The sequence below is a fragment of the Urocitellus parryii genome, chromosome 4, assembly GCF_045843805.1.
Source record: "Urocitellus parryii isolate mUroPar1 chromosome 4, mUroPar1.hap1, whole genome shotgun sequence".
NCBI lineage: Eukaryota > Metazoa > Chordata > Mammalia > Rodentia > Sciuridae > Urocitellus > Urocitellus parryii.
The window spans coordinates 56,130,708-56,153,470 of record NC_135534.1 but is presented as its reverse complement, the minus strand read 5'-3'; the positions used below and the strand labels follow the sequence as shown (position 1 = coordinate 56,153,470).

General features: G+C 38.3%; 1 protein-coding gene across 1 annotated transcript in view; it reads right to left on the bottom strand.

Annotated features, from left to right (window-relative positions):
- Syt9 (synaptotagmin 9) overlaps positions 1-22,192 on the bottom strand; it is a 131,360-nt gene extending 109,168 nt beyond the window's left edge. The window contains exon 1 of the mRNA XM_077797263.1: positions 22,048-22,192. Within this exon, the coding sequence (XP_077653389.1) occupies positions 22,048-22,192 (145 nt within the window). The remainder of the gene's footprint in view (positions 1-22,047) is intronic.
- Between the last annotated feature and the right edge of the window lie 571 nt (positions 22,193-22,763).

Below are 22,763 nucleotides of genomic sequence, written 5' to 3'. Positions count from 1 at the left end.
TCAAGGATCTAGGAATTAAGCCAGAGACCCTGTATCTAATAGAAGAAAAAGTAGACCCAAATCTCCATCATATTGGATTAGGTCCCAACTCCCTTAATAAGACTCCTAAAGCACAAGAAACAATAAATGGGATGGATTCAAACTAAAAAACTTATTTTCGGCAAAAGAAACAATCAGTGAGGTGGATAGAGAGCCTTCATTTTGGGAACAAATTTTTACCACATACACACCACAGCACTAATCCCAGGATAAATCCCATAATAACTCAAAAATCTTAACAGCAAAAACCCCCAAATAACCTAATCAATCAGGGCCAAGGAACTGAACAGACACTTCTCAGAAGAGGATATACAATCAATCAACAAATATATGAAAAAATGTTCAACATCTCTAGCAATTAGAGAAATGCAAATCAAAACTACTCTAAGATTTCATCTCACTTCAGTCAGAATGGCAGCTATTAAGAATACAAACAACAGTAAGTGCTAGCAAGGATGTGGGGGAAAGGCACACTCATACATTACTGGTGGGACTGCAAATTGGTGCAGACAATATGGAAAGCAGAATAGAGATTCCTTGGAAAGTTGGGAATAGAACCACCATTTGGCCCAGCTATCCTACTCCTGGGTCTATACCCAAAGGACTTAAAAACAGCATACTACAGGGACACAGCCATATCAATGTTTATAGCAGCACAATTCATAATAGCTAAACTGTGGAACCAACTTAGATGTCCTTCAGCCCTTCAGTAGATGAATAGATAAAGAAACTGTTATATATATAAATATATATACACATACACCCATACACACAATGGAATATTACTCAATATTAAAAGAGCATAAAATCATGACATTTGCAGGTAAGTGGATGGAGTTGGAAAATATCATGATAAGTGAAGTAATCCAATACCAAAAAACAAATGCCAAATGTATTCTCTGATATAAAGATGTTGATCCATAATGGGGATGGCAGGGGGAGCATGGGAGGAATGGAGGAACTTTAGATAGGGCAAAGGGGATGGAGGAGAAAGTGAGGAGCCATGTGGGTAGGGAAAATGGTGGAATGAGATGGACATCCTTACACTAAATACATTTATGAAGACACAAATGATGAGACTCTACTTTGTGTTCAACCAGAGACATGAAAAATTATGCTCTATATGTGTAATATGAATTGAAATGCTTTCTGCTGTCATATATAACAAATTAGAATAAAAAGGAAAAAATAGGCTTAGAGCTAAAATATATATTGTGTTACTTTATACTGGAAAAAATATGTTCTCTCTCTTTCCCTAAACTTCTATAACAATAAAAAAGCTTTCTCATGACAGTTAGTATTCATAGATGCTAGGGAAGGCTACCCCTGTGGTTGAAAAAAAAACATGGAGTGGCTATTATGCCGCAGGTTACTGCATTTATCTAAGTCTTTCCAAGTAGAAGCAGAGACCTTAAAGGCAGCCCTTTGAAACCTTCCCTTATCTTCCACACTTTTTGAATTTACTAGGCTTTGCAGATTTTTATCTATAAATATTCTCCACTTCTAATGAGTATATATATATGCATGTATTTCATGTGCATCTAAACATCAAAGCAAATACCTCTGATGAAAGCAGATTTTCACAAGAAATTAATTTTAACTGATTCAATTTATCATCTAACAGTGGTTACCAAGGATACCAAATAGCCCAAATCACTTGGCTCTAACTTGCTTGTTAAATCAGAAGATATTAACAGAAAACTGAAGAATTACTGTTTTCTCAGTAATTTGGCCAGAAACAGTGTCCCCCTCCCAGTGTTCCCAAGTCCTGAAATCAGTTAAAAACATTCCAGTCTATAATAATCACTAAAAACATACAAAGATTTTTTTCTAGGATTTGAAATTCGGTGATTAGTATTTTTAAAAAAAGACCACTAATGGTTTCACTATAATTCAAATCTTGATGAAGAACTGAACTGAGAATGGCTACTGATTTGATCTTCTTATCAATCTGAAAGCAGACAATTCTCACCGTGACAGTTAATTGAGCATTCAGGTAATCTTGCTCAGTCTGTCCTAGATCAAGCAGCCCATCACTGGGTATTTATTAATATACAGGGTAACATTTAACATATGAACTTAGAATGTGCCCTTGAGGGCAAAGAATTAAAATAAAAGTATTCAAATAAAAAACAAAGCATACATAATACTAATAATACTAAGCAATATCTAAAATGTATTACTGCACATTTAAAGAGGAACTCAAGAATTGGTATTCTTTCTCCAAAAGGCACAGGCAGTCAAATTTCTTACTAATAAATGTATTTCTGTGTACAATTTTTGTCCATAATATCTTTTGCAAAAGAAGGTGTTTATGCTATTATGTTTGTCAAAATCTGTCAACCTTGTCTTTTATGGTTGTTAGCTTTGGGGTCAGGTAAGGAAAGTGTCACCTACCTCAAATATGACAGCAATTGGTAGTTGCCATTCAATGTCTGTTTTTCTGGATTCCCAGAACAACAGAAGTTACATTGTATTTGAAATGAGGATCTATGAAGCTGAAAGACTGCTTTTCAACCTTCCTTGTGGCTAGGTATGGTCGTGTGCCTGAATCTGATCAATGAGATGAAAGCATATCTTTTGAGTTCTACATCCAGAGAAAGAACTCAAGAAGAGCAGAATCAGGTTGAGGTAGGATCTTTTCTCTTTCCCAGGGAAGCAAATTTGAGTGCTAGAATTCCAGGAGCCATATCAACCCCTGAGGTTACTTTCAGCTAAAAATCATGCACTAAAGGAAAAAAGAAGCAGCAGCAGCAACCTGGGTCTTATGACTCCCTGGAGACTTCCAGACCTGGGCAATCTGCCTTTAGATCTCTTTACAGGAGACAATTTTTAAAATTTACCTTCTATGTTTAACATATTATTATGTTTCGCTGCCATATGTAGACAATTCTGATTATAAAATAATTTGCACACATTTTCCTTTGGAATTTGTTTGACTTTATTTCTCATAAAATTTAAACCATGTGAAAATTTTGGGAAGCAGGAATGCAATATTTCCTCCAAACAGTAAATTATATCAGCACTATAGCACAATCCATTTTCTCCCCCATTGATTTGATATGTCGCCTTTGTCAGATACTGTACCACTATGTTATTTTATTTTTGTTCCATTAGTGTTTCTTTACAGTATTTTTTTTTCTCTTGGAGAAGTAGGAAGTACAATTCTCTGAAGAAAGTTGTGGACCAGCAGAGCTTCAGATTAGTGAGAAAACAAGGGAGAGGCCACGTAACTATGAAGCAACAATGAAGGCCAACCTGTGATGACATTCTCCCTTTTATGGCATAAGGATTAACAGGGGAAAGGTGCATACAGAGTGTCTGTGTCCGGATTGCGGCTCCATGACTGTGTACAATAAGATAAGTCACTTAACTTGTCTATGCTTTGGAGTCCTCCTCTGTAAAATGGGATAACACTAAAACCTACCTCAAGGTTACTATGTGAAATGAGTTATTATATGAAAGCTTCGAACAGTACCTAGCACTAAGTCCTACTAATTATGATGATGATGATGAGGAGGAGGAGGAGGAGGAGGAGAAGGAGGACGAATAGCTATAATGTATGTAAAAATGTAACTGTCATCATCACCAACACTAATCATTATCATCTTTATCATCTGAAGATAGTGGTTTTTGTTTCTTAAGGTATTATCAAGAATAATGTTGAATTTTATCATGTGCTTTCTTGGTACCACCTGAAATTATGTTTTTTTTTTCCCCAAAAACTTACTATGGTGAGTAAGACACCATTTCACACCCTCTGGAATGATAAATAATGACAAATATTGGCAAGGATGTGAAGAAATGGGAATTCATACGATCACTGGGGATGTAAAATAGTACATTTCAGAAAAGAGTTTGATAGTTCATCAAAATATTAAACACAGAATTACTAGTGTCCCAGAATTCCTACCTGTAAGTATGTAACCACTCTTGTTAATGAAAGCATGAACGTGTACCTGAATGTTCTAAGCATCAATGTTAAAATAGCACCAAAGTGGAAAAAAGCCAATGTCCAAAGACTAGTAAATGGATAAATAAAATAGTATTCATATAAGAGAATACTTATCAGTAACAAGGAAACAACTAATGATACATGCTACAACATGGCTAGACTTCAAAAACATTATGGTAAGGGTAGGAACTGGCAACAAAATAGATCATATATTATATGATGTCATTCACAATGAATGTTCAGAAGAGGTCGATTTATAGAGACAGTAGATTAGTGGTCTCCTGGGGAGGGAATTCACAGTGAATGGATGTAAGGGATCTTTCTGGGGTGATGAAAATATTATAAAACTGATTTTTAATGAGGCTTGCACAACTTTGTAAATTCACTAAAAAATAATTGAATTGTATACTTAAAATGGATAAATTGTATGATAATGCTTTGCCTCAACAAAGCAATTTGGGTATATTAGTGGGGACTGAACACAGAGTCACTTAACCACTGAGCTACATCCCCAGCCCTTTTTATTTTTTATTTTTACATTTTGAGACAGGGTCTCATTTAGTTGCTCAGGTTGGCCTCAAACTTGCAATCCTCCTGCCTTAGCCTCCCAAATCGTTGGGATTACAGGAATGTGCCACCACACCCAGAAACAAAGCTATTTTTTAAAGTGAGGGTATAGTTTAGCTAAGCTGCAGAGAATGTGTGAAATTTCTTACTTATTTTGTATAAATATAATTAAAAGTTACAATAAATATTTATGTTTAAAAAACAACAACTACTAGTGTGATAATAGCCTTCTTACTGCTTTCCCATTCTTGTAGTCTTAAAATAAACTACCAGGTTACAGTACATCATTCTTTTAATACAAAGGTGTATTTATTTTACTATTGCTTAACATAGAATTTGTTAATTTATTTATGTGCTTAACTGAGATTGACATCAAGATTTTTTTTTCAATGTCTTTGTCAAATTTAGTATCTATGTGATAATAGAATCAAAGTACTTTTTCTGTATCCTTTCTATGCTATGGAATAATTTTTAAAGTATATGAATTCTTAAACCTTTCTAGAGGACAACTTGATAATTGTGTATCAAAATAAGTAATGCACATAAGCCTAGATCTAGAAATTTCACTTCTAGTAAAAATATTAATAGTAATTCTTTCTAGATAGTGAGAGTACTAAAGATCTTTACTCTTGTGCTAATTTAGAGGGTTTTTTTTATTTTTGCAATGAAAGTTTAAAACAAATTTGCAATGTCTAATATAGTTCCAACAAATAAGTGGGATGATGCGTTACTTGGGATTTTGCTAAATCTGACTTGAGGAAATACCTGGGCCTATAGCTTTGTATGGTGATAGTTCTTTGGTGATCTTTCAATTTCCTCTCTATATTTTTACACCCACTCTGAGATGTTTTCTCTTTCTGCTCAATTTGTATTCTAGTTTCCTAGCATATATATGGCATTTTAAATATGATTTTAAATCTTTTTTATTATTTACCTGTTATTCATTCCTTTTTTCATTCCTTTTGCTTTATAGTCATATTTTTTCTCACAATTTTTTCTTGGTCAGAATAGCCAACTATTTATACGTTTGCATTTCAAAGCAAAACATTTTGGTTTTCTTTAATAATACCATTTTCTTCTTTGGTTTTGCTTTTTTTTATTTTTCACTTCTAATTCATTAATTTTCCTTTGGATTTTACTGATGCACTGCTCCTTCTTTTTTGGTTTACTTTAATTGTCCATTTTTCAGGCCTTAAATCCAATATTTGGTTTAGTTTTTCTATTGCTCTATTTCCTATAACAAGTTAGAGCTAGCAATTTGAAGCTATTCTTTTCTTTTTTCTCACATCTTCATACATGTATTTTGTATAACAATGAGGGTCTCCTTCCACCTTCCATGTAATTCCCCTTCTCCCTCCCTTTCCCTCCCACCTGTCTTCCCTATCTCAAGTTCTTCCCATGCTCTTCCTCCCTACCCCATTTTTAATCACCCCCTTATATCAGAGAAGACATTCAGCATTTGTTTTTTGGGGGACTGGCTAACTTCACTTAGCATAATCTGCTCTAATGCCAACCATTTCCCTGCGAATGTCATGATCTTGTTATTGTTTAGTGCTGAGTAATATTCCATTGTGTATAAATGCCACATTTTTTTTTACCCATTCATCCATTAAAGGGCATCTAGGTTGGCTCCACAGTCTAGCTATTGTGAACTGTGCTGCTATAAACATTGATATGGCTGTGTCTCTGTAATATGCTGTTTTTAGGTCCTTTGGGTATAGACCAAGAAAAGAAATAGCTGGGTCAAATGGTGGTTCCAATCTCAGCTTTCCAAGGAATCTCCATACTGCTTTCCAGATTGGCTGTCCCACCAGCAATGTATAAGTGTATCTTCCCGCCCCCCCACCATCCTCGCCAACACTTATTGTTGTTTGACTTCATAATGGCTGCCAATCTTACTGGAGTGAGATGGTATCTTAGAGTAGTTTTAATTTGCATTTCTCTGATTGCTAGAGATGATAAGCATTTTTTCGTGTATTTGTTGATTGATTGTATATCCTCTTCTGAGAAGTGTCTGTTCAGGTCCTTGGCCATTTGTTGATTGGGTTATTTGGTTTTTTTGTTTTGTTTTGTTTTGTTTTGTTTTTGATATTTAGCTTTTTGAGTTCTTTGTATACCCTAGAGAATAGAGCTCTATCTGATGTGTGAGGGGTAAAAATTTGTTCCCAGGATGTAGGCTCCCTATTCACCTCACATAGTATTTCTCTTGCTGAGAAAATACCTTTTAGTTTGAATTCATCCCATTTGTTGATTCTTGGTTTTAATTCTTATGCTATGGGTGTCTTATTAAGGAAATTGGGGCCTAACCCCACATGATGGAAATTAGTACCAGATCTTAAACTATACTACAGAGCAATAGTAACAAAAACAGCATGGTACTGGAACCAAAACAGGCTGGTAGACCAATGGTACAGAATAGAGGACACAGAGACTAACCCACAGAATTACAACTACTTTATATTAGACAAAGGTGCTAAAAGCATGCAATGGAGAAAGGATAGCATCTTCAACAAATGGTGCTGGGAAAACTGGAAATCCATATGCAACAAAATGAAATTGAATCCCTCTTACCATGCACAAAAGTTAACCCAAAATGGATCAAGGATCTAGGAATCAAACCAGAGACCCTTTGTCTAATAGAAGAAAAAGTTTACCCTATTTTATTTTATTTTTATGTGGTGCTGAGGATCAAACCCAGAACATGTGTGAGGCAAGTGCTCTATCACTGAGCTAAAACCACAGCCCCCAGAGTTCTTGTTTTGTGAGTCTGCCCAGTTTAACTTCCTAACTTCCACACTGAGGTACTAGGAAGACAACTGTGATCGAGTTACTAAAGCATAAGACAATATAAAAACTAAAAGATTAAAAAATGGAAAAGAGCAGCAACTTTAATCGGTATCAGTCTGCCAAGGGGATCCTCTCAAACTGAACCTGTGGAGATTAGATTTCCCTTCCAGAGAAACCTCCAGTAATCCACACATAAATGGCTTCTACAGCAGCATGGAGTTGGAATCAATGATGTTTCTACCAACTGCATATGGAAGAAAAAAATGAAACACTTTGTGAGATTTTCTAGTTCTCTTTGTAGACTGTTTCTGAAATAAATTCCACAACATGATAAATTTTAGCTCCCTCAAAATTAAATATACACAAAATACTTTAAAAGCTCCAGAAGAGAGATGACCTATAAATCCAGGATGTTACAGTTACACTAAATCTAAAGTAGCAGTCATGGTGGAACAGATTAAAGAGCACACAGCCCTGTCTTCTCATTCCTTCTGAAATAATCTAGGAGGCCTTCAGAGGGAGCTCAGCTAGACCAGCAACTGGTATCCATCTTATTCAAAACAATAAAAATTTAAAATACAGTAAAAGGCACCTGAATAAAGTGTTAAAAGAGATTCTAATGTGGCCTCCTCATTCGTATTTAATTTCTTGCTCTGATTCAGGGACTTTATTTTTTTTTTTTAAAGAAGTAAGCATGCTGCAAGATGATTTACAGTCTACAAGAATAAAGGAACCACATTCTCTAACATCATGGCCTACGGTCTTTATAGAGTTTATTTATCATATGGTTATCCTAAACTAAGAACAAATGATAATCATATTGTTTACTTAGCAATAAAGAAAACTGCAATTTTAGTTAGTGCTAGGATACGACAGTTATATCCTGCAACTAAATTCTCTACAGGATCTATTATTAATTGTGCAAAAAGCAGCTGTACTTACTAATAATTTAAGATTACTCCCATTGTGATTTTTTAAAAAGGTATCAGTGATACATAGTTACTACATTTTTGTGTTTGTATTTCTTCACATAATATTATATGAGAGTTTTATACAGATGTTTGAGCATTTACTTTGACAGTGAGGCTATAAAAAGTAATTTCAACCCATGCAGGCCATTAATGTATGTCAGTCACAACCCTGACTACACATCAGATTCATATGTATGGATATTTTAGGTGTCACCCTGAAGACTCTGATTTAATCAATCAGGGCAGGACAGCTGTGCCTTTGAAAGTCCACCGATTGATTTTGATGCATAGCCAGAATTGGTAACTGCTCTCCAAAAATCTATGAGTTATAAAGGGCCCTTAGTGTTCAACCTTTTCTTATCCTCATTGATTCCCAGTAACTTCTTCCCAGGGGCCCACCAGTCAACTACTCTGGCACCAGGTATCTCTATATCCTCCAACTTAACATGCTCAAAATTAATATCATTATTTTCCCACAAAACATACTTGACTTCCATTAGTAAATCTAATAAATCATGGGAACATATTCCCAGGAATGCATATCAGACAATTGGGAATCAGAATCCCCCTATTTTGTATCACTGCACAGACTATTTTACCCCTTAAATATCTATCTATTGCCTTAAATATTCCTTTAAGAGGGTGGCACATGCCTATAATTCCTGTGACTCAGGAGGCTGAGAAGAATGATCACAAGTTTGAGGCCAGCCTCAGAAACTTAGCAAGGCCTTAAACAACTTAGTGAAACTCTATCTCAAAAATAAGAAATAAAAAGGCTCTAGGAGGTAGCTCAGTAGTAAAGTATCCCTGGGTTCAATCTTCAGTACTAAATAAATAATTATTTCTTCAACACCTCTGCCTAGATAAAAACTAACAGTCGACCACCTACTGATGTTTTCTCTAAAATCCCCCAGTTTTGAATATCCAATTGACTGACTACACCACAACTACCCATTCTTGTGTTGTAGACATCTATCACTCCTCAGATCACTTCACCCATTCCCAGAACAATCCATTCATTGGCTTACTGTCACTCTCTCCAAACCACCTTCATCATAATTCTTGGTTAATTCAATATCCATGTAGTGATAACATTTCCAAAAACCTAACACTTTAGCTCTTGAGCTCCTCTCAGTAATTTTTCCTCTCACCCTACTGTGGGGCCTCACACTGTTATCATGTCCAAGAGCTGGTCATGCCCTGGAGCTGGTTGAAACAAGTGCAGCTCCTCCATCATCATGATTTCAGGCATCCCATCCTATGGACCCCTCCTCTTCACGTCATTCCCCCAAATCATCCCAGGCCTCTAGGACCTATAATCCAATAATTCTACTACCTCTTCACTATCCCTAATCCTTTTCCATGTCCATTTTTCTTTTCTTATTCCAATCAAATTTCAGTGTCAATCACTCCATCACTCTGTGCTATACACCTTAAACTTTTTTGCTACTCTTTCATTGTTATATATACACAAACCCAATATAAACACAAACCTCTCTCTCAGGTCTGTAAAAACTTAGCTGAATGTAATGGGCAATAAAACACACCTATGCTGATGGATTTTATTTTAAATGCATGATTACCAACTTCAAGCAGGACCCAAGTATTTCCCAGCAATCATCCTCCAGGTCCTAAACCACTCATTCTCCCACTCTCCTAGACAATCATTTACCATTCTCCTGTCTTTAAACCTCCATCACTTCAGACCCATCCTCACTCTCAGCTGATCATTTTGCTACTTCCTATTTCACTGAGAATGAAAGAGCAATCACAAGACAAACTTCTATGGAATTCTCACAGCACATCTCACACCTGTGCCCAAATATTCTGCCTTGACTCTTTGACAATGAACAAACTATTGAAAAACCCACTCAGCATATCACTCCAGTAGTTCAATCCTCTGCATAATTTTTCCATTCTCTTTAGCAAACAAACATGTAGTAATTTTCCTTTTTAAAAACAAAACTGTAAAAATTATAAAAGAAAATGTTTAAAAGTTATCTTTCGAAAAAATTTTTCTCCTTTCCCTTCATACATCAAAAAAAAAATGTTTCTGTTCTATTTCTTCAATTTCTGTTCTCTTATTCCTCTTTGAAGAGACCCTTGTCAGACTTTCATCAACTCCACTTGTCCATCACTCCTCCCAATGGACCTCCATGTTGCTGAATACAATAGTCAGTTTTGGTCCTTATCTCACTTGACCTATCAGTTGTATTTCATGAAGGAAATCATTCCCTCTTCTCACGAATATTTTCTTCACTTCCAGACCACCACACTCTTGATTTTTCTTCCACTTTATTTGCAGAGTCTTCTCAGTTTCCTTGTTGGTTCTCCTTGTCTTCTCGACCTCTAATTGAGTATTTAACTTCGTTTCTATATTCATTCACCCCTTGGTTAGTGCTGTGGTCCATAAGTCTATGTTTCCCCAAAAATTCATATGTTGAAAGTTAATTCCAAATATGATAACATTGGGAGGTGAGGTCTTTTGGCAAGTGATTAGAAAATATGGGCACAACCTCCGTAAATAAGGTAAGTGCCCTTAGGAAAGAGGCTCAAGAGAGCTTGTTGGCCCTTTTCGACCACGTGAGGAGGCAGAGTGAAGATGCCATGTCTGAGAAATGGAGTTTCACTTGACACTAAATCTCTAGTGCTTAATCTTGGACTTCTTGACCTCTGAAACTATGAAAAATAAATGTTTGTTGTTTTAAGCCATGCAGTTTATGGTGATTTTGTTCTAATGGGCTGGATAGACTGAAAAAGTAAGCTCATTTAGTTTTTTTTTTTTTTTTTTTTTTTTTGCTTCAAATTTTGTGCATGTACCTTTGGTACCTATAGCTGCAGTCCAAACTTCTTTCTTGAACTCCTGTGCCCATCCAAAGACATCTCTCTAGCAACCCTTCCTTCTTTGCCCCACATCATGTACTCCGTACTACATCATTTCCATCACCTTCCTCAGCTTGGCTTCCAGGTCAATGCTCTTGCTTGGATTTTCTTCTTCATTTCTGGTCCCTCTATAATTCCTTTGTGATTCCTCAACTTCTCTCCAAACCTTCAGTGTTGGAGAGTTCCAGAACTCAGTTCCAGTAACCTTCTCTCCTCTACTCACACTGCCTTCCTAGATGATTTCAGTCAGACTCATTTTAATATCATTCATATGCCAATAACGTTCACATGTATATCTCCTGCCCAGCCATCTTTCCCCAAACTCCAGGCTCACGTTTCCAAGTTTCTAGTCTGTTCTCCTACTTCACTCACTAATGAGCATTTCCAACTTGACACATTCAACACTTAGCTCCAAATCATTCCCCTCAAACATAATTCTCTTACAGTTCTGTTGTCAGGACAAAATCTTGGAGTCATGCTTAATTCTTCTCTTTCACACTCCACATCCATCCAAGAGTAAAACCTGTCAGCTCTACTTTCAAACTTCCCAGAATTGAACAACTTCTCACTACTTCCACTGCTATCACTATGATTCACACCACCGCCATCTCTCACCTACACTCTTCGGTTCATGACTGCTATCACGGATTCCACCTTTCTCTCTACAGTCTGTTTTCCACACGCTGATCAGTGATCCTTTTAAAATTTTTCTATTGGTTTCCCATCTTAGATTCTGAGTAAAGTCACATTCCTTACACTGGCTTACAGGCTCTACACTCAGAATGCTATCACTTCTCTGACTTCACCTATTACTACCCTACCTCTTGTCAACTTCTCTACAAACCCAGTGGCCCCCGCCTCGGGACATTTCTGCCTATTGTTCCCTTGCCTGGAATGTTCTTCCCCTGATATGTGCATGTGTTGCTCCTGCATCTCCTGATCTTTACTCATAAGCAACTTCTAAGTGATGCTATTTTAATCTCTATACCTTATTCTCTTCCCATACTTTTTTTCTTAGATCATACCTAACATACTATGCAATTAATTAACTTATATACTATCATTTTCCATTTGCCAACATGTATGTTCCATGTGGGCAAATTTTTTGCTCTTGTTTTGTTTGTACAACATTGCTGTATATACCATTACATGTATGTACATACAGATATGCCTGTATGTAGGCCTCTAGGTTTTGTACAAACAGTCATGTGCCACATACTGACATTTTGGTCAGTGATGGATGTCATATACAATGGTGGTCCCCCAAAATTGTAATTGAGATGAAAAATTCCTATCACCTACTGAATCTTATCTGTCTTAATATCATAACACAATGTATTACTCACATGTTTGTGGTGATGCTGGTGTACATAAACCTACTATACTGCCAGTCATGTAAGTATAGCACATATAATTATGAACAGTACACAGTACCTGATAATAATAAATACCTTGTTGCTGTTTATGTATGTATTATATCATACTTTTTGCTTATGCCTTTTACTTATACTTCTACTTATAAACTTACAAGGTTTACCATAAACAGTATGACATGTTACACTGGCAGCAGCCTCATACATCTCCAGTTTACCCTGTCTCTTGACTATATCAAGAAGCCATATCAAGTGATTGGCATATACCATTAGGTTTGTGTGAGTATACTATGTGATGTTCTTCCAGTGATGAAATTCCTTAACAACCCATTTCTCAAAACATATCACTGTCATTAAATGACTTCACCCAGAATAGAGCTTGGCATATAGCAGATGCTTAATAAACATATAATGAGGAAATTAAAGGCAACCCCAATTATAACCTCTCTAATCAATCTTCCTCCTGTCTCCAAAATGATCTAATTAAGAGGGAAATCTGCTTAACTCAATCTTTAGTTTAAAACCTTTCAGTGGTTCTCCAGTACTACAGCTGATGCAAACTGAAATAGCTAGTCAGGCATATTCCATAAATGTGATAAATAAAATGTATATGTGGAGGTAGGGTCGGGACACATGTGAAAAGCAGATAGTTGGGACCTACCTAAGAACATTTGATCCAATTCTTTTAAATAATTTTGTCTGTTACTTAGCAATTGACAGAGAAAAAGAAAGAAACATCTCCACAGCATGGATTGGTGGGCACTGAGCAGGTCTGCTGTGCTTACTACCTTCTGGGCCCTATAACACCAGAGAAAACAGACTGTACATAATCACAGACTACACTTTTGCAATGCAACTGAACATATTGGGTTTTTTTTTTCATTACTAAATAACCAGGCAAGGAAGCAAGATGTCACTGTTGGCATAGTCAGAAATTATATCCAGAACCCAGATGTATGAACCAGATGATTAAACTTGCTAAAGGCAGTCTTTACAACTGTAAGCAGGTAATTATGCTTGATATTCAGAGTGACATGATTGGGGATCTAACATAGGTAACCTTCCATTCAGTGATTCCCGTCTGCCAGGACTTTACCTACACAGGGAGAACATCATCAGCACCAACTGAGGTGTATTTCCCATGAGGAATCAGGAAGACAGGAGAAGCCACAGTCACAAAACTTCCCCTAGCTGGAAATCTCCTGGAGTACTTTGCTGAAAGTGGATCCTTTGGGCTCATCATAGCAAACTGTACTTTCAAGACTTCTGTGTCAGAGTGTCCCAGCCTCGTCCTCAGTGGACTTTGACAATGGCATACAAGGACTTCAAGATCGACCAATGTTTATAGGGAAATCTCAGCTCTCAACATTCCCAGCACACACTGCACCTAGTATTGCCAAGGATCCATTCTCTCCTGTCTTGCAGCCTTTGTAATTTCCTAGAACACCCATCCTACCCACAAGTTCCAGGCAAACTGCTCCACCCCAAGAATAACTTCTCTAGGAAGCCTTTATAGATGCACTCAAGTCAGCTAATTACTTCTCTTTTCCTGCACTATATATCCAGTACATATCTCCTTCCTGACTTGACTTTATTAATTGAAATTATTATTTTATCTCAATTCCATAGGGGTGGTAAGCTTGTCTAATGTATCTTCAAAATACTGAGGCCTGACCTAGTATATGGCACTTAAGAGGCACTCAATGAATGCTTTTTTAATTTAACTTAATTCTAATTAGAAAAGATTGATCAAATCAGTGGGGCTAGCATAAAGGCTACATTAGGGAAGGGTGGACTGGGGAGGAAAATAAAATATTAAAAAATATAAATTGTATATTTATCCTAGTTCATACAAATAAAGGCATTATTTTGCATTGAAATTTTAAAAGATGATATAGTATAATACAGTAATTATAGTCAAAAAACATAATTCGCTATTCAGAACTCCTAGGAGCTAATTCAATAGAATATTTACATCCTACATAAAACAAACTGGTAAGAAAACACTTATATTCTCAAAAAATAAATTGGCACATTGTATAGAATAAATAAAAATTACATGTAGGTTAAAATATTCAATCCTACCATCAATAAAATACAAATTGAAATAACTTGGTAGCTACTAAATAAAAGTGTTCAATTCACGACCTTTTGTTCACATTCTACCACCAACTGTTGTAGACATGTAGCGGGTCTAATCAACATAGATCTTCTAGAAATCAATTTGAGTTCATGGTTGCTAATTTAACATTTAAATTTTTTTCCCAAAACAAAGTAGGAGATTATAGATACATGATTTATATCCAGTGAAATTTTTAAAAAGCTGGAAACACCCCCAAAAGAATTAGTAAGTTAAAAAAGTATAACTACTCTTTCATACAGTCATAATCATAATAACTGAACAATGGTTATTCCTCATGGAAAAATTATGTAATCATAGTAATGATGACCAATATTTATTGAGCATTTACCACATGTCAGATAATATGGTAACTATGTGACATGTATTATGAGATAGATACTAGAATGGAGTTGCCAGCCTTAGCAAATAAAAATACAGAATGCCCAGTTCAATTTAAACTTCAGATAAACAACTAATAACTGCTTTGCATACATATATTCCATGCATTACTATGCACTGTTTATCTGAAATTTAAATTTAACTGGCATCCTATATTTTACCTAGATATTAGTAACCCAGATCTTCGTAACCCATTTTACTGATGAGAAAACAGGATACAGAGGCTAAATAACCTGTCCAGGGCCATGCAGCAATAAATAGTGATAAAATGCTATGTTTGCAAGAAATTTTACCTACATATGATTAAGTATAGGTAAAATAGATAAATGCCAATGGACCACAGCTAAAAGGATATGTGGGGCAGATGATACCACTACCAATGATACCTATTTATCAAGCAATTAATAAAACATTTACTCTGGGCATTGTGCCGCAGGACCCATCTACTCCCATTTGACAGATGAATAAAATGGAGATTTGCTTAAGGTCACTAAGCTGGTAATTGCAGGGTCAGAGTCTGACTCCAAAGCCTTGGCTTATTCTGATTTTCTCAGTGATTTTCTTGTTCCCTTTCTTTCTTTCTTTCTTTCTTTCTTTCTTTCTTTCTTCTTTCTACTTTCAAGTACATTTCTATCACTGTTGATTAAAAAAAAATTGTGTGATAAAATGCACACACAAGGATGCATGAATATTTCAAGGAGATCTGCAAAGCATACTCTTCAGGGTTTGCTTTGGTCTACAGACATTCCTAGAGAGCCAACTAAATGAAACACCTGAAAGAAAAAAATTGTGATGCACAAGGAAGATCAATGATCACAGTGAAAACTCCACAACCCACGTTGTAATTTCATTCAGAAAGAAATGCATACTCTACCTTATCCTTAAAAAATGATACTGCTCTCCCATTTAGGCCTCTCACTAAGCTCTTCCCCTTACTCTATACACATTGGTATGTGAACTTGTTAGTTCCCTCAAGTCACTCTGGTAAGGAGATTATGAATTTTTTCTAAGCAACCATATAGAAAATTTCACATGCACACATGAACACAAAAGTGCCAATATGCTTTTCCAGTGAAAACAATATTTATGCTCTATACATAATAGGGAATTTTAGCATGAGTTTCCCTTAACTGTCAGATTAATTTTTACTTCAGAGTTTTGGCCACATCAAAAAGTATGTGCTTTTGATTGTTTACTCTGAGAGAGGCAGCTGGCCACAGGGCTGCCTGTGATGCCTTTACCACAATTTGCTTTTGTTTTCCCCTCTTGATAATTACCTCATGACTAAACCATTCACTGGCCCATGTAGAGGAATCCCACAGAGATGAAAACACACTTGTTTAAATAAAATATTTATGAAGAAGCCCTAAAATGTCACTAAAGTAAATGCAAATTAGATCTTCACATATTGTGCATCCAATATGCCACTCATTCCTTAAAAGACTCTATTTCCTGATTGCAATTAACATTAATTTTTTTTAAAAAATTAATCCCATTGTGCATAATCACACCAAAGTCTATTCATAAAAATCCGGTGTCTTAAGATTTATTTTCTTTTGACTGACTTGAAAAGTTTGAATTAAGACTAACCCTTAATCATGATGGTTATTTTGAAGATTTTTTTTCCTCAGAAACTATATTTAATTATTATTTCACATGTATATTTCCTAATAAGTGATTTCACCATAATTCAACACAAGGTGACATTAACAAAGTTCCAGCATTCTGGCCTTTAATGAACTCTTTGAACGATATTTTTCTCAATATAATTTGAGATTCTTCCCCCCTCCTTCAAATTGGGTTAGATACAATAGAGTCTCATTATATTCTTTTCATGATATTTTTAAAGAGATTTCAAAATAAAATTTGGCATAATATTGTCACAAGAAAGTTAGGAAAGAGCTGATACGGAATCTAACCATACAAGGGTAATAGTCAAGCTCCCTGGTTTTTTGATACCATTTTTCCTAATTTTGCAAAAAAAAGAAATGTGATCTGAGCCAAGAAGAGTTAGGTGCTCTCATTCTTTGCCTCATGGTTTCAAAGTTGTCCTCCACTGGGTTGTACATTAGAATCAAATGAAGAACTTAAAAGTTATACTGATACCAGGTCCTACCCTCAGATAATTCTGATTTAATTGGTCTAAGATACAGCCTGGTCATTATTAAGTTTGTGTTGTTTTCTTTTTATTTGTTTGTTAGAACTTGGTATTTCTAATATACAGCCAAAGCTGAAAATCATTTGTCTAAAAATTTTTTTTCCAAATAGAGTAACATTTATCTGGAGAGAAGGATCACTAATGATGAGACTTAAGGCTCTGCTTCACAACCAGACCCTGTGAATATTTTATAAACCTTGGGTACATGCAGAAGAGTCTCCAGAATACGAAGATGGAATGAATGGAAAACCAGTACCCTGGAAAACAGAATTTGTGATAAAATACTAAGGTGAATCTCTAGTTACATAAATTTAACCTACAATTGAGGATTAAATTACATAAGTACAGAATAGAGAAAATAGGTTTAAGGATGACTTTTATGTTTTTTCTTTCACAATAACTTCTAAGTTCTTAGTCTACTCATCCCTCCATATCTGTGGGTTCCATCTCCATGGATTCAACCAACCATTAAAAATGTTAGAAAAAATTGCATCTGAACTGAACATGTATAAATTTTTTCTTGTCATCACTCTTTAAATACTATAACAGCTATTTACATAGCATTAAGTATTATAAACAGTCTAGAGATGATTTAAAGTATATGGGAGGATATACATAGGTTATATGCAAACACAACATCACTTTATATAAGGTAATTGAGCATCCTCAGATTTTGACATCATGAGGGGTCCTGGAACCAGTGTCCTATAGGCACCAAGAGGCAACTGTAAATGTTATGTGACTACCTAAGAAGCTACTTTGACTTAGACCAAACTCTTTTTTTTAAAAAAAAGATACATAGCCTCTGGCTACTTTACTTCTCTACACTTCACTTTGTTCATATATACCAATAACTTTTAGTAATGCTTCTGGTATTTTAATGTGCCCACAACTCCCTTGAGGATCCTATAAATATATAGATTCATAGTCAGTAGATCTGGTTTTAGCCTGAGATTCTGCATGTCTAACAAGCTCCCAGATGCTGCTGATGCTGCTGGCCCACCCCATAGACCAGAGCTTTGAGAAGCAAAGTCTTAGAAAATTGTTAGGAGGACCAAGAGAAATGACCTACATAAAGTGCTTGTTGGTACCCTACCAGAAAAAAAAAATAAATAAATAAAAACAAAAAAACACAGGAAAGTTATAAAAACATGTTTAAAAACTAGAAGTTATATGATCTAATCCTATTGTCTTTCCAGACGTGGACTACAGTAGGTCCAGATAATTTAAGATTGTTCCCTCCTAACAGCCAAAGGTGTATAATGGAGAAGAGGGATGAGACTAATTCTGAAAAAAAGTATAAACAAGATCAATAAGTAGAAGTGTACGAGAGCTTTTAATTCCTACAAAGGAAATCTTCCAACAATAAATGCAGCTCTACAACCAATTGGCCTATTGACAATGAAGTCTCCAGTTACAAACTATAAGCATAAACCAATTGGTGATATTCAGAAAATATTCTGAATATTCAGATCTCAGGTTACAATACAACTAAGCTTGTCTACCTAAAGAGGCATCACACACTTAATACGTACAAAATGTGAAAAACAAAATAGAAAACTTGTCATTTCCCTCCCCACTCCAACCTTCTTTGTGAAATCTTCTGCTCAGCAAATGGAATTACTTAGGTCAAAAACTTTTAGGATCATCCTAATATATTTTTCATCTTTCACATTCCTTCCATCAAAAATACTAGTGGGGCTGGGGATGTAGCACAGTGGTAGAGTGCTTGTTTAGCATGCATGAGGTCCTAGGTTCAATTCCCAGTATCAAAAATTAAAAACAAACAAACAAACAAAAAGTTTAGTGGCTGTACCTTCAAGTTGTGTCCACAATCCAGTTACTTCTCACCACCTACATTAGCACTATCCTAATCTATCCTTAACTATCACCTCTTTCTGGATTCCTGAAATAGCTTCCTAACAGTTTTCTCTGTCTTTATCCTTCCTCCACAGCATTTTCTCACCATAGCATTCAGTGTTGTCACTTCTCAACAATAATTAAGGCTTTGTATATATTCAGAATAAACACAAAGTCCTTACAATCATTCATAAGACCTTATATGATCTGCCCTCTTCAACCCTTGACCACATTTTTTGTCACTCTCCATTTTTTCACTCTTCTCCAATCACCTCTGACGTCACTGCTCTTTGTAGCAGTGATGTTACTGCCTCAGGACCTTTTCACTTACTCTTCTTTCTGCCCCAGGCACACTGGTCTGTGACACTGCCTTACCCTACCTCTGAAGAAATGAACAAACATCCTAGACAGAGTGTCACTCTGCTATCCATAGGGGATTATATCTAGTTTTCTCCTTTTATAACTAATATTTTTAGTGGAGTTTGAAAAAGCTAGCTACCACTGTGTGGGTATGAACAGACAATAGGCAAAGAAAGCTGGAAGGTGGCATTCAGATGGATTTCTTTAAAAAAAATGGAAGTCACCCATCTACAGACAACTCTCTCTGGGGACCCATACACCAAGGCTGCTCTACCCGATTGTTCTGCTTCACACCACACAATAGCTTTATTCACATAGTGTTGTGCAGTGTAGCTTCTCCAGCCACTCAGCTTTTAGGGCTCACAGATTAAGGCCACTCTTGGCTTGCACAAACAGCTTCAGCAAGATGGAGATAAATGCATCTGATGTCAGAATTAATGTGAGCAAGGCAAGCAAGGAAGGAAATGGAGGGAGATTTGGCCTGAGCTGAAGTGCCCTGAAGGAAAGGGTGCACTTTTGATGTCATCTTTGGCCTCATTTCCTCTCACCTTGCACTTGCAGTCTCCCTCCCCTGCCTCATGAGCAGGCTACTTTCTGACACAAACTAAAGAGCCAGAGGGGCATGCGGCTACCTCAAAACCATGTGCCCTAGTTTAAGAAAGCAGAGCACTGCTTTCAGGAACTCAAAGAGCAGCAGGGCAGACTCCTATCTACAGCTATTTCTCAGCTAAAGAATCAGATTTCCTCTCTAAAGAGTATTCTCTGTGGCTCTTCCTCGAGGGCTGGCCAGTGTAGGGCCTGAGGAGAGCCTAAGAACATGGAATTCAGTCCCTCGATTCCAAGGAGAAGAGTGGCCAAGTGGCCCAAATGGTTTGGTGTGGTAAACATGCAATTTAGACAAGCCCACCCACCTTTTCTTATAAAGCCAAAGATGATGGCTTTTGTGGGATAACAAGGAGAGCCCATGACACAGTGTCAGGTAACAAAGCAAGACGTTTTAGCACTAACACTTGCTTTGCGTGAAGCATGTTAAAAAATGATCTTGTAATCTTGCTGTGTAAGACCAGAACATCACACACTTGGGACATATTTCTGGGACTTGTGTTGGTGAGAGGAGCACTTCATCAGCATCTCTGATCTATGCAGGGCAAAGCATCCAGCAATGAGACACACACAAGCTGGATACTAAACCTCCTGGGAAATCCAACTAGGATCACTGAATTCTCCTCTTTGAGGTAACACATTAGTGATCATTTGATAAACTTATTAATGTAACCCACAGGCAGTAGAGAACAATAATCATTCTTTTTCAAGAGAAAAAAACGCTTTGAGTATGGAAAATCTGATATAAACTTTAAACGGCTGCATTCTCCACACATATCTTGAATATCCTATCAAGGATATTCTATTTAAGTCAGGCTCAGTGTGAATCTCTTTAGGAATCAAATAATTCTCTAATATATCCTTTGGGCAAATGTATTTTTATATAATGGATTGGCTTAAAATGAGGTAAACTGGCACTGAATAATTTGCACAGCAATAGCTCATTGCCAATATTTATTACACACAGGAATATCAAAGGAAAGGCCATGTTCTCATCCCATTTTAAATAATCCAACCACAATATGCTTTTTTTTTTAATTTGAAAGTTCTTAGGTTAGGAGAATATTCAGGAAAACAATTTCTCCAGGTGAGAAGACTCTCATGCAAACATTTGGAAGGAATGAACTAATAGTGGATGAGAAGAATGCGAGACCAGGCGCCCTTGGGGAAATCAAATGGCATCACTAAAACTCCCTCCTCCAACCTTAATTGGCCAAATGCCAAAATAAATGAACTTTCCAAAGTTAGGAGCTTCTCAACTTTCACTAGGGATAACAGCAGGTTCACAAGCCATGACGGGAAAACCCACCCTAGTGTGCTGGGCGGAGGTGCCTTGGAGTCAGGCGCCCAGGCCCAGGCCACCTCCGCGCCTTGTGACCAGCAGGGAATGGGTTCAGGCCCAGCTGCCCAGAACCAGTAGCTTCCCACCTCCAGATCCCGTCCCGTCCTTTTCAGCCCAGACCAAGGAAAGAAACTAGGTGCTTAGGAGCCAAGGTAAGCAGCTCCCGGTGGGATTCAGCGGCAGCCGGGGTCCGTTCCCAACTCCCAACTTCCCAGAGTTTCCTCCGGCCTCGTCCCTCTTTTCACAGCTTGGGAGGCCGCCGGGCCTCCCCTGGCTCAAGACGCAGAGACTGGGAAGTAGAGCTCCAATATTAGAGCTCAGGAGCTGCCCCCCAGGAGCCCTGTAAAGGGGAGCGCAGGTGGCGGGCGTGGTTCCTCCTGCCCTATCCCTGCCCACCCTAACTCGGCCTCCGTTCTGCAGCCTCTGCCCGGGTCCCGCCCGGGTCCTGCCCGGTTCTAGCATCGGGCCACGGGGCACACTGCTTCTTGATTCCTCTTTAGGCTCAGTGGCCACCCCCTGCCCTCCACCAGTCCGCGTCGCTCTCCTGCTTCAGGCCCCGGTCATCCCCAAGTCCCAGCCTAGGGCCCTTTTGGTCGCGCCAGACGGCGGCAGCGGTGGCAGCACTCACCTGGGTCGCGGAGCCGGGGTCTGGCACGGTCCCGCAGGTGGTAGATGAAATCTTGGCAGCTGTCGTGCTCCAGGGCCCCACGGGCACAGAGCTCGGCCAGCAGCTGCAGCGCCTGGTGACAGAGCGCGTCCCTGGCCCCGGGCATCGCCCCCCCGCATCCTCGGACCGCGCCGGGCAGGCGGGCGCGGGAGACAGCCCTCCGCCTGCCAGCTCAGAGCCGCCGCCGCCGGGCGGTCCGCGCTCGCCGCCAGAGACCCGCCAAGAAACGTTCCGAGCTCAAGCCGGAGCCCCAGCCGGCCCGGCCTCCCACCGGTTGCATGCAGCTCTTCCCCAGCTGGCCGGTCGGGCTTTCTCTCTCTCCCGCCGGGCCCCTCGGTCCCTCCTCCAGCGCGGAGGGGAGGTGGCGCCGCGCAGCCCAGCGCGCCTCTAGCCTCGCGCTCCGCCCGCCACTCGCTGCCGCCGGGGGGCGGGGCTGGGACAGAGGTGCGCGCCGCGGGGTAGGCTCGCGGCGGCCCTCGTTTGGGCGCCCACCGAATACCGGGGGCGCTTGCCGGCTTCTGGCGTAGCGCGGACCGAACTCGACTCGAACCTCGCACTCGGAACAGCCGCGCCCAAGCTTGGAGAGTGTGAGCATGTGCGTGCTTCGGACGCTCTCGCCACCCAGTTCCTCTGCCGTGATGCAAAACCAAGCACCCCTTCCACTACTTCTTGCAGCA